Source organism: Cottoperca gobio, chromosome 16, assembly GCF_900634415.1.
Source record: "Cottoperca gobio chromosome 16, fCotGob3.1, whole genome shotgun sequence".
NCBI lineage: Eukaryota > Metazoa > Chordata > Actinopteri > Perciformes > Bovichtidae > Cottoperca > Cottoperca gobio.
This window is the reverse complement of record NC_041370.1, coordinates 19,256,395-19,270,483: the sequence shown is the minus strand read 5'-3', so window position 1 is coordinate 19,270,483 and position 14,089 is coordinate 19,256,395. Positions and strand designations below refer to the sequence as shown.

At 39.5% G+C, this 14,089-nt stretch overlaps 1 protein-coding gene across 2 annotated transcripts in view; it reads right to left on the bottom strand.

Annotated features, from left to right (window-relative positions):
* Window positions 1-13,270, bottom strand: part of znf236 (zinc finger protein 236) — a 61,714-nt gene extending 48,444 nt beyond the window's left edge. For both annotated transcript variants that reach the window (XM_029451472.1, XM_029451473.1), the window contains exons 1-6: window positions 13,173-13,270; window positions 11,081-11,223; window positions 6,023-6,187; window positions 5,737-5,915; window positions 4,580-4,710; window positions 2,729-2,901 (exon numbers count right to left, since the gene is read on the bottom strand). In XM_029451472.1, the coding sequence (XP_029307332.1) occupies window positions 2,729-2,901; window positions 4,580-4,710; window positions 5,737-5,915; window positions 6,023-6,187; window positions 11,081-11,223; window positions 13,173-13,224 (843 nt within the window). In that variant the 5' untranslated portion in view covers window positions 13,225-13,270. The remainder of the gene's footprint in view (window positions 1-2,728; window positions 2,902-4,579; window positions 4,711-5,736; window positions 5,916-6,022; window positions 6,188-11,080; window positions 11,224-13,172) is intronic.
* Between the last annotated feature and the right edge of the window lie 819 nt (window positions 13,271-14,089).

The following is a 14,089-nucleotide window of genomic DNA, read 5'->3' as shown; positions in this document are numbered from 1 at the left end:
AAAGGACTGAGTAAGAAGGGAGAGAAATGGCATAGATGTCATATGTGAAGTGACAATGATAAAAAGATCAGGACAGAAATCAGGGCTGCGGTCAAATAGTCAAAAGAAATCGGTCCTATGTCTTCACCGAACCACTTTTCCTTGAACTGGATGGAAAACGTCAAGAGGTCAAGGACTCTGGAAGAGAATCTAATGGCCTTTACACTAGGCTACATAATTATGTGCCACTGAGCTTATTTTCTACAACAATCCAAAAGTGTTAATATGATGTTAGATGTGTATGAGTTGCAGTTGAAGTTCAAGCTCTGAAAGCAGTTGAAGTGTAATAACCAAAAGCAGATGAAATCAGTTGAGGTGTTGGTAGACTTATATGTTGCAGCTGATGTAAGCCTTTTATGTGTAGACAGTGTTACTGCCCCGACACACCTACAGACACCCTACATGACCAAAACACTTCATTGGATTTAAACCCAAATGATGTGACTCCCCTGACGAGTATGCATCTGCTCATGAAATCTATTGCAAATAACACCTGACCTCAATTTATTCATAAAGTCAGTTATCATGAGGACAAACTCTATCTGGAACAGGAAAGCTGAAGGACACTTGTGAAAATTAGATGCATTATTCATATGGTCCTGCTGTTTGGCTTTCCAGAAGTAATTCAATCGGCTGGCCCCATCATGGGCTTTTAGTATAGAATACACATCGTGTTGGCTAGCAAGGAAATGGAAAACAACATCCATTCTTCAATTAGTTCTAATCTATCTTGTTAAAAACACAAAGAGGAAGTGAACCCCTGAAAGAAAATAAATGTCACATTTCAATTACACACAAACACTTTGCACAATGGACGTGGCAAAACCAGCCATCAGATATGTACTCGCTTTCTATTGGGACACATTCTAAAAAGAAACACCATTACAACGCCCCCGCTGCAGAAACAATAAAAAGGTGTGGACGCTGTGTCTTTTTTGCACATTATATGTCCAGAGCTTATAAAACTAAGTCAACAGGACTCATAAGCAGCTCACATTACCTGCAAGAGTAGAGATTATGGTGAAGAGGATCTATGCATGATGGACAGAAAGAAATAACTAAGTAAGTAGGTCATCATTCCCGATCGCCATGTCTTTCCACATCATCACTCCATCATTTTATCCTATTAGTAAAAGTTTGTGTGAAATTGCCATGATTAGCATATTAGTTATGGCCAAAGATGTGTTTTGTGAGGTCAAAATTATTTTGACCTTTTACCACAAAAATCCAAAAAGTTAATTCACAAGTCCAAGTGTGTTTTTGTGCCAAATTGGAAGAAGGGTCTCTGAGATATCGCGTTCGTAAGAATGGGACGCACGGATAGATAAGACAGACAACCAAAAGCATAATGCAATAATTTAAGAACACAGGTAAATGAATTTATCAGCTACTAGCAGTACTCAACCAAATTAATGTGGAGCTCTGGGTGGATGCACGAAGAATATGTTATACTTTAAGGCTTTGTTAGGTGCACTAGCACTGAACACTGTGGCATATCCACAGATGGGGGAGCCACTGAACCTCCAGTGATGGAGATCATTGTGTTGCTTTACAATCAGCTCAACCACTAGAGACCAGAGTCCAGACTAGATTAGGATGTCTAAATCAGGAGGGCTCTTTAAGATTGGCTGCTGTGAAGTTCTTACAAAAGCAGAAGAATCAAATGAGGAACAAAGAGTTGCAATTTCACCTCATTCCCTTCCCAGCAGACACCGAGCAACATGGCAAGGTGTCCTGTTGCATTGAATGTAACAAGGAGGGCAGGCAAATTGGTGTTAATTACCATCACTTGGTAAACAGCGTAACAAGTCTAGTCACAGTATCGGATATTTCTTCTGTGTGATAAACATACATTTGAAATGCTATCACAGCTGTTCAAGTCCATCATTGGAAACCATTTATTAGTCTTGGCTCTCTTAAGGCCATTTCGTTTTGTGGTGTCCTGCTCTCCTCATGCAACCAAACAACAAGCACTGGACTATCAGCAATCACTTCACTTTAAACAGCACACGCCGCTCTGACTGAAGGCTGCCGCGCTCACTCCTTGAGCCCAGCTGTTCTGTACACAGCTGAAACACTTTAAGATCCTTAAGCCTTATTCACCAAACTTCTCTCATGGACACATTTAACAACAAACTTAGGGAGCTATTGGTGATTGAGGCCCATTGTTATCTACAAATAGTTTTATTTTTTAACGGCTAATGTAGCCTCAAGCACAGATGAGCACCTCAGCACCCACAGGTTTTGTAGTCTTGAGACCCAACCGATGCTGACTCAAGTGACATCACTTGAGGCAATTTAACAGACTTCACACAGCTCCCTGTGGAGCCACAAAAGGCTTTAGAAGTTGTTCCTACACACGCAGTCGCACTAACCTGGTAACAGTCTTTCACTTCTTCAAAAGATCTGACACAGAACATCAGCTGTGATATTACTGCACTGAAAACAAATCTGATATTTCTAATTGTTGCTAAATTCCAAGAGGATTTAGGGAGGATTCAAGTAGTGATGGATGTGTCAAAACTCGTCTTTCCATTTCTGCCGTGATTACATGCAATTCATGTATTTTAAGATCCATTTCATTCCTCTATTACCAGTCAGGTAAGCCCATTGTTTCAATTTAATAAAAGAGAATATCAAAGAAAGGTGTGAGTATTTCACTTTCAAACCTGTAGCACTGTGCTCTTACCTCAGAATGCACTCTATGAACGTGGGAGTGCAGGTTCCCTTTCTGGGAGAATGAGGCAGGGCAGAACATGCAGAGGTGGGGTTTCTCTCCAGTGTGCCTCACCATGTGAGTCTGCAGCACCACCTTCTGGTTGAAAGCCTTGCCGCAATGTGAGCACTTATAGGGCCTCTCACCTGAAGGGAAGAGCAAAGTCAGGTCACACCGGCCGGCAACACCAATGAAAATTTGACTTTACTGCAATTTCTGGAATCCCAATAAATAACTTCAAAATAAAAAAGGTAAATATGGAAACTAGGAGTGGACACTTTAAGACATTCTCACTAACTCCACTTAGTTAGTAGTTAAATTCAAATGACTTAAATCAGGTTTAGGCTGGTTACAGCATTTGATATTTGATAGAGTAAATTATTGTGACTCTTTTCAACCACAAACATTTACCTAAAAGAATAAATTAAATAAAAAGATTAGTTCAAGGGTTTGTATCTTTCTAAAACTATGCAGTTTCTTTATTATTTCAACAAAAATTAACAAATAAACAATACTATTTTTTTATATCAAAGTAATACATTTAAACACCCACATGACACCTTTATTACTTATAATACTCAACAAATCATTTTGCAATATCAATGACATGAAAATACTTAATTTTGTAGCAGTGTGACAAAGCAATGTCACCAGCATGAGGCCATCTCTGGTCGTGTAGCTACGCTTACTGCGGTGTGTGTGTGTGTGTGTGTGTGTGTGTGTGTGTGTGTGTGTGTGTGTGTGTGTGTGTGTGTGTGTGTGTGTGTGTGTGTGTGTGTGTGTGTGTATATTAGAGACAGTGAGAGGAGCATGATGTGTGTGTGTGTGTGTGTGTATTAGAGACAGTGAGAGGAGCATGATGTGTGTGTCTGTGTGTGTATAATCTCCCAAAGCGATTCTTAACCTCATCAGCTTGGGGGCTGTTTGAGATTCGGAGCAAAGAGGAATCAACTAATCCACCATTAGTCATCACACCAGCCAGGCAACCAAACAAATACACATGTGGATGAAGTGTAAATAACATGTGGGTGGAAGCCTCTGGCTATATTACCTGAACACAGACGGCTGGTCTGAATAAGCGCACATCCACGCGGGAGGATTTATTCATATTAATATTGAAGTTTTACCCACACAACATCTCTGCATGACAGCCGAGTGAGGAGCTGAGCGGAGGTGTACAGTCCCTCTGGGAGCGTGAGCTGCTCTTAAACAAAATGAGCTCAACCTGTGCTCGTGTCACACTCCTATAGTAGTTCTTTAGGATTCATTTATCCCAAGCTTGATTGTCACAAATGTATCCTAATGCAATCCAACCCACATGTTCTATTGTTTTCTATTATTGTTTTTGCTACTTCGACATTATATCAAAAAATACTTTGGATATCTGTAATCGTCTCTCCCCGTATTGCCATATTTGGGTTTCCAGAAGACTACGACCCTTACATTAGATTTTCCCTCAGTGGGTCAGTGACATCATGTCCCTTTCTAAAGATAGATTTAATTAAGATTTAATATTCAGTGAGAGCTCATTCTGATTAGTCGAGGAAGTCTTAATCAGAGTAGGTCAAGTTCAGAAAGACCAATGTGAGACTTCAGCTAAATAATACTGCCTTTAATTAAATTCAGGGGTCCTCAATAATCTCAAATCACACACCTGCAATCTCCTGTTGTACCCACCATCTATAGTGAGCCCCCACCTTACAAAACATCCACAAAAGGTTTTACAGAGTTTTTAACAGTAGTTCCTCTGAGCATGAATCCCTAAATGGACAATAGATCGACCTAAAATAGACATGTCATCCCTTTTCTGTGCTTTTCACTCACCTGTGTGTATTCGTATGTGCCTAACGAGCTGGCTGGGCTTTTTGAAAGCCTTTCCACAGTGATGGCAGCTGTTTTGAAAGCCACTGCGGTCGATATTCTTCTTGTAGTTTCTGGAACTAGAGCTGAGCGGCCTGCGGGAGGAGTAAACACAGAAACCATGTCATGTTGGTTTCACATACCATAAGTTAACTGAGGATCATAGAGGATAGTGTGATACTTTTTAAGAACACCCATTTATTTAATTTGGCTTATAATTAATATCATTATTTATTTTTATTTTTTACTAATTCTCTCACTTTTATTATTCTTAATCGTCTCTTTTTTATACTTTCACTTATATTTTTATCATTTACAGTTTTTTTATTGTAGAATTTGATTGTGTATTTACTTGCGTTTCCTTTTTTTTTGTGAAAAGTGCTTCATTCTTCTTCTTATTAATATTAATAAAATTACCAAAATGCAGATTTTATCATTCTTCTGAAAGAAACCACTCTAATATACAAATCCTTAACATGTTTTGTAGAAACTTTTTTTTCTCCATGAAAGGTTTAACGGATGCTATATATATACAAAATATATAATTGGGAGAAAGACAGAAAATACATAAAGAATTGCAATTGTCGTATTTTGTCGCATGGCCCTGATACTGGCAGATATGTTTTGTTTTGTAGTTTTAGACCAAACCACATCTTTAATTTCCACACATACAGTTTTGAGTTGCTAAAGCATTATATGTACTTGTGGCATCCTTCCAAGATTTTTTTCTGTTACTGTTGTTGAAAAATAATTCATGTGGAATGAAGGACTTTTTCTAAAATCTTCAGCGTCATTCTGCTGAGTTATTGTCTCTGGTCTAACTGCTGTTTCAAATGCTGCTCCGTCTCCATGACTCTCATACACTGCCTCCTTGTAACTCATTTAGCATGAAAATTAGAAAATAAAATTAGATGTTAAAAAAACTCGCTGTGGTCACTGCAGCAACAATCCCCAAAAGAATTATCACAGTGGTAGACTCCACACTTTGAAATTGCCGAGAACATGATGCTCACAGTTCCTTATGACGGCTGTTGGACTTCATATTCCCCTTTTAACTTTAAGCCGTTTTTCCACCTGACTTTGTCAAATTAAATAAATTGGCATCTGCAGCCCTGCCTGACCTCATCTTGACGTGGCTCTTCATGTGCTCCTTGAGGTGTGCGGACGTTTTGAACTCCTTGTCGCAGGTCTTGCAGATGTAGACCTTGATGCCCGACAGCTCCTTACGGTGCTCCTCCAAGTGCAGAGACAGCTGGCTCTGAAGAATGAACTCATCTCCGCACTCCACACAGATCAAATTCTGCATGGGTGTAGCAAAGGAGACACAACAGAGAGATACATTTTCTTTGTAACTGGTAGTAAATGTGTATCAATAATGGTGTCATGTTTATCGGTCAGCTGACTAACCTCCTCCTTCTCGTGCAGCATGATATGAGATTTGAGGCTGGCGATGCGGGAGAACCTTTTATTGCAAACGGGGCACGTGAAGTCCGAGGTTGTGTGTGTGGACTTGTGGAGTGTGAGGTTGAAATCCACATTGAATGTCTGTGGGCACTGGTCACATCGATGAGGCTGCAAGGGAGAGAAGGAAAGTAATGAATGATGTGTAAAACATTTCAGATGTCACCTTCTACAATCATGTCCATGCTAATTCTCACTCTCGGTGGAGACAGGATACCCTATAGCACCTACATTTTAATCAATCTAAGTCAATGTGCAAGGCAGACACACAATGACTACAAACAGAAGCAAAGCAACTCCAAAGAGACTCAAATGACAAAATATTGCCAAAAAGAGACACACAACAACTACAACGAGAAACACAACAACTACAACGAAAAACACAACAACTACAACGAGAAACACAACAACTACAAAGAGACACACAACTACTACAACGAGAAACAAAACATCTACAAAGAGACCTACAACAACTACAAAGAGACACACAACAACTACAACGAGAAACAAAACAACTACAAAGAGACACACAACAACTACAATGAGAAACACAACAACTACAACGAGAAACACAACAACTACAAAGAGACACACAACAACCACAATGAGAAACACAACAACTACAACGAGAAACACAACAACTACAAAGAGACACACAACAACTACAAAGAGATGCAAAACAACTACAAAGAGATGCAAAACAACTACAAAAAAACACAACAACTACAAAGAGCCACACAACAACTACAAAGAGATGCAAAACTACAAAGATGGGGGGAAACAATCCGAGCCAAAAGTTATCTTCAAAAAGACCAAAACAATACACAAAGCAACTAAAAAAAGACTCAAAATGACAACAAAGAGACACAAAATGACCACATAGATACACAGAAAAACTACAAATATATGCATAACAGCTTCTAAGAGACACAAAGAGACTTGCAACAGCTATGGGGTGAAACAACCACAAAATGACTACAAAGAGACACAAAACTACAACAAAAAGTAAAATGACTACAAAAAGGGGAAAACCAAAAACAGCCAAACATAACTACAAAAACAATTACAAAGTAACACCAAACAAACACAAAGAGACACACAACCACAGAGAGATGTGTAACAACTACAAAGAGAAACAGAATAACAGCAATAAGGCTAAACAACTATAAAGTGTGTGTGTCTTTTGCTTGTATGTGCCCAAGGGCATGTTTTCTCATAATCAGCCCATACTTAAGTAACTACATCTGCTATGGACCTGGAAAGCTTTCTCCCCCTCTGTCCTACTTAAGTGTCCCCTAGACTAGTGTTTCTCAAACTTTTTCAGACCAAGGACCACTTAACCAATAAAAAAACACTCACGGACCACCTAACTCCCCAACTATCCAAAAGCAATAGGCCTGCTTACCACTCCAACAATATATTACAAATGACAGCCTAATAATGAGCTTTATGTGACCTTCTCTATATCGCTCCTTCACACATTAAATCAACAATACAAATACAACTACGGATTCTACAAGCATTTCGTTCATATGCGATTCAAACAGTAAATGCTGATAGATTTTACACATCATATGAAACGTAGACTACATGTATTACTGAGTTTATGTCCGAGCGAACAGAGCCGCAACTTTCCCAAAGTATTCTTTGTGTTTACTCTCAATATGTCGCTTGAGCTTGGCGGGTTTCATAGCCTCGTTCGCCAACGACTCGTAGCACAAAACACAGTGTGGATTGGGATCTTCTTCATCTCCAGTCGAAAAAAATCCAAATTTGATGTAGTTGCTGTGATATTTTCTCTTCACTGTAGCGCTGGAATTTTCCGCATTCAAGCCGAGTTTCACAGCTTTCAGCCGGGTGGTGGTTGGACGGCAAACCGCTCTCCTGGGACTCAGTGACGCACACAATCACTTGTTGTCGCTGCGGCTGAACCACTTGTAGCTGCGGTTGTGTCGGCCCACCAGGAATGGATGCCAGATGGCCAGTCCACCCCTGGCCAGTCTACAGAGCACCAGGGGTGTTAAAACACAATATTTAAAGTTTATCATCTAATCATAATAAATACTTTATGTTGGTAAATCTTTCGGTGTCTCAGCTTGAGAGAGATGGAGTAACAGAAAGAGAGAAAAACCCACAAGTATAAAATATTACCAGACAGCATAAAAAACTATTTCCCATGGAAGCTGAAATGTTCCCAATATTAAATCCATTTCTATTAGAGGAGCTGACTGTATTGACGGCCGAGAGCAACTCTGCCACGGTGACTGACTCAGAGCGGCAGACCTGAGGCTGCTGCTGCTGCTCTTCAGCCTGGAGAGACTGCCTTTGTAAGTGATTGTAGTGGCCTTGAAATTGAAATGACCCACAACCACAGGTGCAGCTGCGAACACAGTAACGCAGGGTCCTGTTATCATCTTTTCATGCAAGAAGAAAAAGCCAAGAGAAATGCAAATGACCAACGATTTCTTCATTCTGACATTCTTGTTAATAGCATGGAGTGGAGAAGCGAGCCCCTTAACTTGTCTGTGATTCTGTGTGTAATGTGTGTGTGTGTGTGTGTGTGTGTGTGTGTGTGTGTGTGTGTGTGTGTGTGTGTGTGTGTGTGTGTGTGAGAGAGAGTGAGTAAGTAAGAGAGAGAGGCAGCGAGACAAAGTGAGTGTAAATGGATCTTAAAAGGGGGAGAGGGCAAAGATGAAAAAGGCCACGGTTAGACACGGTGACAAGACAAATGAAGACAACACATGAATTAGGCCTAATAACTACATAATCTGCATTACTCAACATTAATTAATGCACTTTTAATATGTATGTGTACTTAAAAAGCATGCATTGTTAATCAAAAATACAATTTTCCATTAAATAAAAAAACAAAACATCTGTTGCTTCCTGAAAATATAATAATAATAATAATAATAATAATAATAATAATAATAATAATAATAATAATAATAATAATAATAATAATACATTTTATTTTATAGGCGCCTTTCATGGCACTCAAGGACACCGTACAGAACAAAAGGTTAAAAACCAGGAACAAACAAGCAACAAAACAAAGTCTAAAAAATAAAACTGAAAAACAACAATCAGTTAACAAATGAGTAATTATTAAGAATATGCTCATTTAAAAAGATGAGTTTTTAAACCAGACTTGAATGCGGGGAGGGAGCGGATGTTGCGGATGTTTAGTGGGAGAGAGTTCCAGAGACGGGGGGCAGAGTGGCTGAAGGCTCTGGGCCCCATGGTGATCAGGCGGGCAGAGGGAATAGTGAGTTGGGAGGCAGAGGAAGATCGGAGAGAGCGAGAGGGAGTGTAGGTGTGAAGGAGTTCAGAGAGGTATAAAGGTGCAAGATTGTGAAGGGCCTTGAAGGTGAGGAGCAGAATTTTAAAATCAATACGGTATTTAACTGGGAGCCAATGGAGTTGTTGGAGAACCGGAGTGATATGGTCTATGGAAGGAGTTCTGGTGATGATACGGGCGGCTGAATTTTGGACCAGTTGGAGTTTAGGTAGAGATTTGTGAGGAAGGCCAGAGAGGATGGAGTTGAAATAATCTATACGGGATGTAACAAGGGCGTGGATGAGAATGGCAGTGGTGTTGGGTGTGAGTGACGGGCGGAGACGATTAATGTTGTGGAGGTGGAAGTAGACAGACCGAGTGATGTTGTTTATGTGAGCTTCAAAAGATAGGGTGCTGTCGAGAATGACACCCAGGCTCTTTTCTTTGAGGGAGGGGGGGACTGTGGAGTTATCAATGGTAAGGGAGAATTTATCAGTTTTGGCCAGTGTGTACTTGGAGCCAACTAGAAGAACCTCGGTTTTATCACTGTTAAGTTTGAGAAAGTTGGATGAGAACCAGGATTTGATTTCCAGTAAGCAGTCAGAAGGGAAGTGGGGGGGAGAACGGATGTGGAATGAGTTGTACATATACGAGTAACCACCAAAAACAATTGGCTGAAAGATCGAGCGAGACCCGTTCCTCGCGTGGATACATCCCTAAGATATAAGCCACTTTTGGGTGTGAAGTAGTGTTTCTAATTACGTATTTTCAGTCTCATACTTCAACAGTTTTGCCACAAGCTGCGACTTTCTTGACTTGTAAAATGATCTTTTTAAATTGACAAACGTGTCATTCATGGCACAATTCAAACAGGATCAAAACCTTATTTGTCTCTGGCTGTTGACTACCGTACATATTTTTTATGAAATAAGGTCAACCGGCAGGGAAGTGTCTTCGCCTCTCCATTATGACTTAAGCAGCCATTCACACATAGGCCTACTGTAACTATGTACCTATCTTCCACATTAATTGTTCATTCATCTGAGAGTGTGACAATAGTTCACTGTTCAAAGTTCAGGAGCTTTTGCACTCCATTGATTTCCAGAAGTAGCACAAGACATGACTTACAGCCCAGCATCAAGTCTTATTTTCACAGCAGTTTATTTAATCATCTCAACTGAGGCTGTGTTCTGCACACCTTGTTAACTGGGAAGGTTGTGGCTCTAATGCAATGTTACAGAAGGATAAGTAAATAACCCGAGATGTGTTTAGCATGAAGAAAGTACGGGAGGATGGCCCACCATGCTGCTGGTAACAGCACATTGCAGAGGCTTTGGGAGCAGCTGGCACCGAATAATGTGATCGGTAGACCTGTGCTGAACCTGTCAAATAAACAATGGCATCTAAGGCAGCTTTAAACTTCCACATTGTGCAAACTCATCTGAGCTGAAAAAATCCAGGACACCTCCAGCTTTAACAGTAAGCCACTAGTTTTGCCCAAATCCAACCTGTAGCTGCAACAAATTCAAGTGGGGTTTTGAGTTTTTTGTGACGGTAATAATAATAGTGTGGTTCTAAATGTGTGGAATTGTAAGAAGAAAACAAATACATGTGCTGATGATAAAGAGCAAGCACACACTTCTGACGTTGTCTGGATAAATAAAGGTTAGGAACTGTGTTCACTGTCTTGTTATGGAGAGCAGACACTTCTGTGCTGTACTTACCTTATCATTGATTTCATGTTCGCGGAGATGCTTCTGCAGCTGGCTGTCAGTGGTAAAGATCTGGGAGCATATCTTGCACTTCTTGTCCTTAAGCTCTGCATCAACACCGAAACGTTCCGCCTTAGCATCACTGGGATCCGCATCTGATTGAGTACAAGAGGGAACACTTCAGTATCCTAATTTGGTTCAAAAGGCTTTCTCGTAACAAGAACAGCAGAAGTACATGATACGGTGCGTTTACTACTTCAATTACTTGTTCTGTGGCTTTATGTTTCATATGGTGGTCCAGTACCTGCAATTTCAAAGTATATTGATGTGGTAGCATACTAAGGACAAACGCTGTGACTTGGCATCCAAATCAATTAAAGGTTGCGTTCCAAATCGCATACTTTTTCTTTTCACTTTTAGTATGTGCCGCAGCTGCCCTTACAAAGTCCATACTGGGACATACTACTTTGTCATAACATTGCACCTTGAACTTGGACCCTGATAGCGTGTCAGAATAGCCAAAAAAAGCATACTTGCATACTGCAACATGTGACCGTATGTAGTAGGACATCCTGGTATTTTTGGCATACTGCATTTGACATTCTATGTATTGGTACGTGTTTACCAAATATGTTTCTGGCATACTAAATAGTATGGTAGTGTGGGTATTGGAACGCACAGCATGTGTTTCTCAAACTAGGGGATGTGTATTTAATGCAATTTCAGAATTAAGTGGAATAGGCTAGTTTCACTATGAAGAAATAATCCTAAAGAATGCATGAGAAGGTTTTTCATTTTGAGTTGAATAGTGTTATTGTTTTGTTTAGTGGGATCCTGAGGTTTATATAATGTAATAGTTACATTGTACAGTACAATTACAGCAATAGTTTGAAACTAAGCCTGCTTGTATTTTTCCTTTATTCAGTATTTTTAAATTGGATTATTAAAATGTAGTGATAGGTCTATCTATTAAATGTATGTATGGCAATTTTTGAATTTATAACTTTAGACTGCCACACCCACTATAATGCCAGTCTTTTACTGTATTTTACTAACACATTACTGCAACAATAACACTTCTAAAAGTGAAGTATGTGTACATAGTAGAGGTTCGCTAGTAAAATAACGTTTTAATGCTCCTTAGTTGCCTGTCTAGAAGACGAAAGAAGACAATGATACATGGTATAACTTGGTTTCCCTCCCTTAGCTCCCGTACACACACATGCATTAGCAGGCTTATGTAAATAAAGTTTCGATCAATCATTGTTCGTCTGTGAAGCTGCTGTGGCATTTTTCATATAGATATTAAACAGTTTTGTTCCACACGCCCATGTTTGCTGTCACACTCACGGGCATTGCTAGCACAGTATGCGACTAAGAAATTAACAATGTGTGAATTTCCAATGTAACGTTATTGTGAGGCTCATGTTTTGTTTATGTTGCTGGACTGATGTTAACGTTGCATCTATCCGCGGAATCATGTTTAACATTTAAGTTATCCTGCTAACGTGTCATGATAACTAAGCTATATGTTTGAGTTGTATTCCGATGATGACACCAAAATGCCAGCACATTGAACGCATTCCGACAGCACATTTCAACACTTCATGTCAATGCGTGAATGCGACGACTTGTTCAGGTCGTACACAACTGATCCCTCAGCAGCTGGACAGCCTACAGTGCTTCACAGTATCAAAATATCAATGGCCAACATTTTGGCGTGTTAGCCTCAAAGCTAACGGTAGCAAAGAGAGCTAGTTAGCAACAACAAGCTAACGACGAATTACTAATAAACAAAGATTAAGTTTAAAAACCACACATTAACTAACACTACACATGAGAAAGCGGTTCTTCCCCTCACGGACACCAATTTAGACTGGAAGCCAATAAGAAGAGCCACCGAAACGTTATTAATATCATTCCGCCTCAATCACTCCTTCGCCGCACAAAGCAAAGCCCACCCGCAATACTATATCCGGGGACTATATACACTGCATTGAAGTGTTATTATATAAGACACAGAGCTGTTTGTCCAAATAATAGCAGGTTATTTGGATAGCCCATAATCTGTATTTTTTATTCGTTACATTTTGGTACTTGTTACCTGTTTCGTCGTTGCTTTTAACTCTCAGTTTGCGAGGCCGGCCCCGCGGCATAGTTCCAGTACTCAGGGCGGGTGTGCTGTGAACGATTTGCTTTTCAAAATGGCGACTCGGTCATCTGTAGACAGCATCGTACTCACGAAGACACAGCTGCACGGAGTAGGGAGACATCTACCGTTTGGTTCATTGTACATACATCTTCAGGTGCACACACAAACAACAACTTTTGTGTTGTTTTACTGATAAGGGAGTGAGCTACTAAATAATTATGAATAACTAATACATTAAATATTTATAATAGGCTATCGACATTCAGTGCCAGTTTAGTTTTATAATTGTTTACTTGTTTTTTTCGGTCAAATGATTCATAATACACTACCTTAAATAATATAAGATAGGAACATGTATACATATATATTTATATGTATATATATATAGTTTTACAATAATTGATCTATCACCATTAGTGCCATGGGCCCTGACAGCCCCATTGTTTCTAGGTTGGTTTGAGGCAAAATATAACAAATTGTTTGGCAACATGCACCACTAAAGCACATTAATAACTGAAATGCCTTACAGATGGGTCATTGCCTGCTCTGTCTACCATATGTCCAAATGATGTGCATATTCCTCAATCATTTTCTGTTTTACCAGGGAATTATAGCCCATAGCTAATGTAGTGGGTTAATCTTGCCATGTAGCCCTAACAACAGTAAATTATCTGTCAAAAGTAAATAATGTTAGAAACTGAACATAAAATAAACCCACACAAATAAAGGAAACTGACAATTAGTCCAATTCCAAATATAGCAATCAGGCAAGCTATTGTTTAAATAAGATATTAATAAAGCAGTTTGATTCTATTTGTCTTGTTTTATTTGTTTTTACACCTCCTTTTGCATTACATTTCATTATAGTT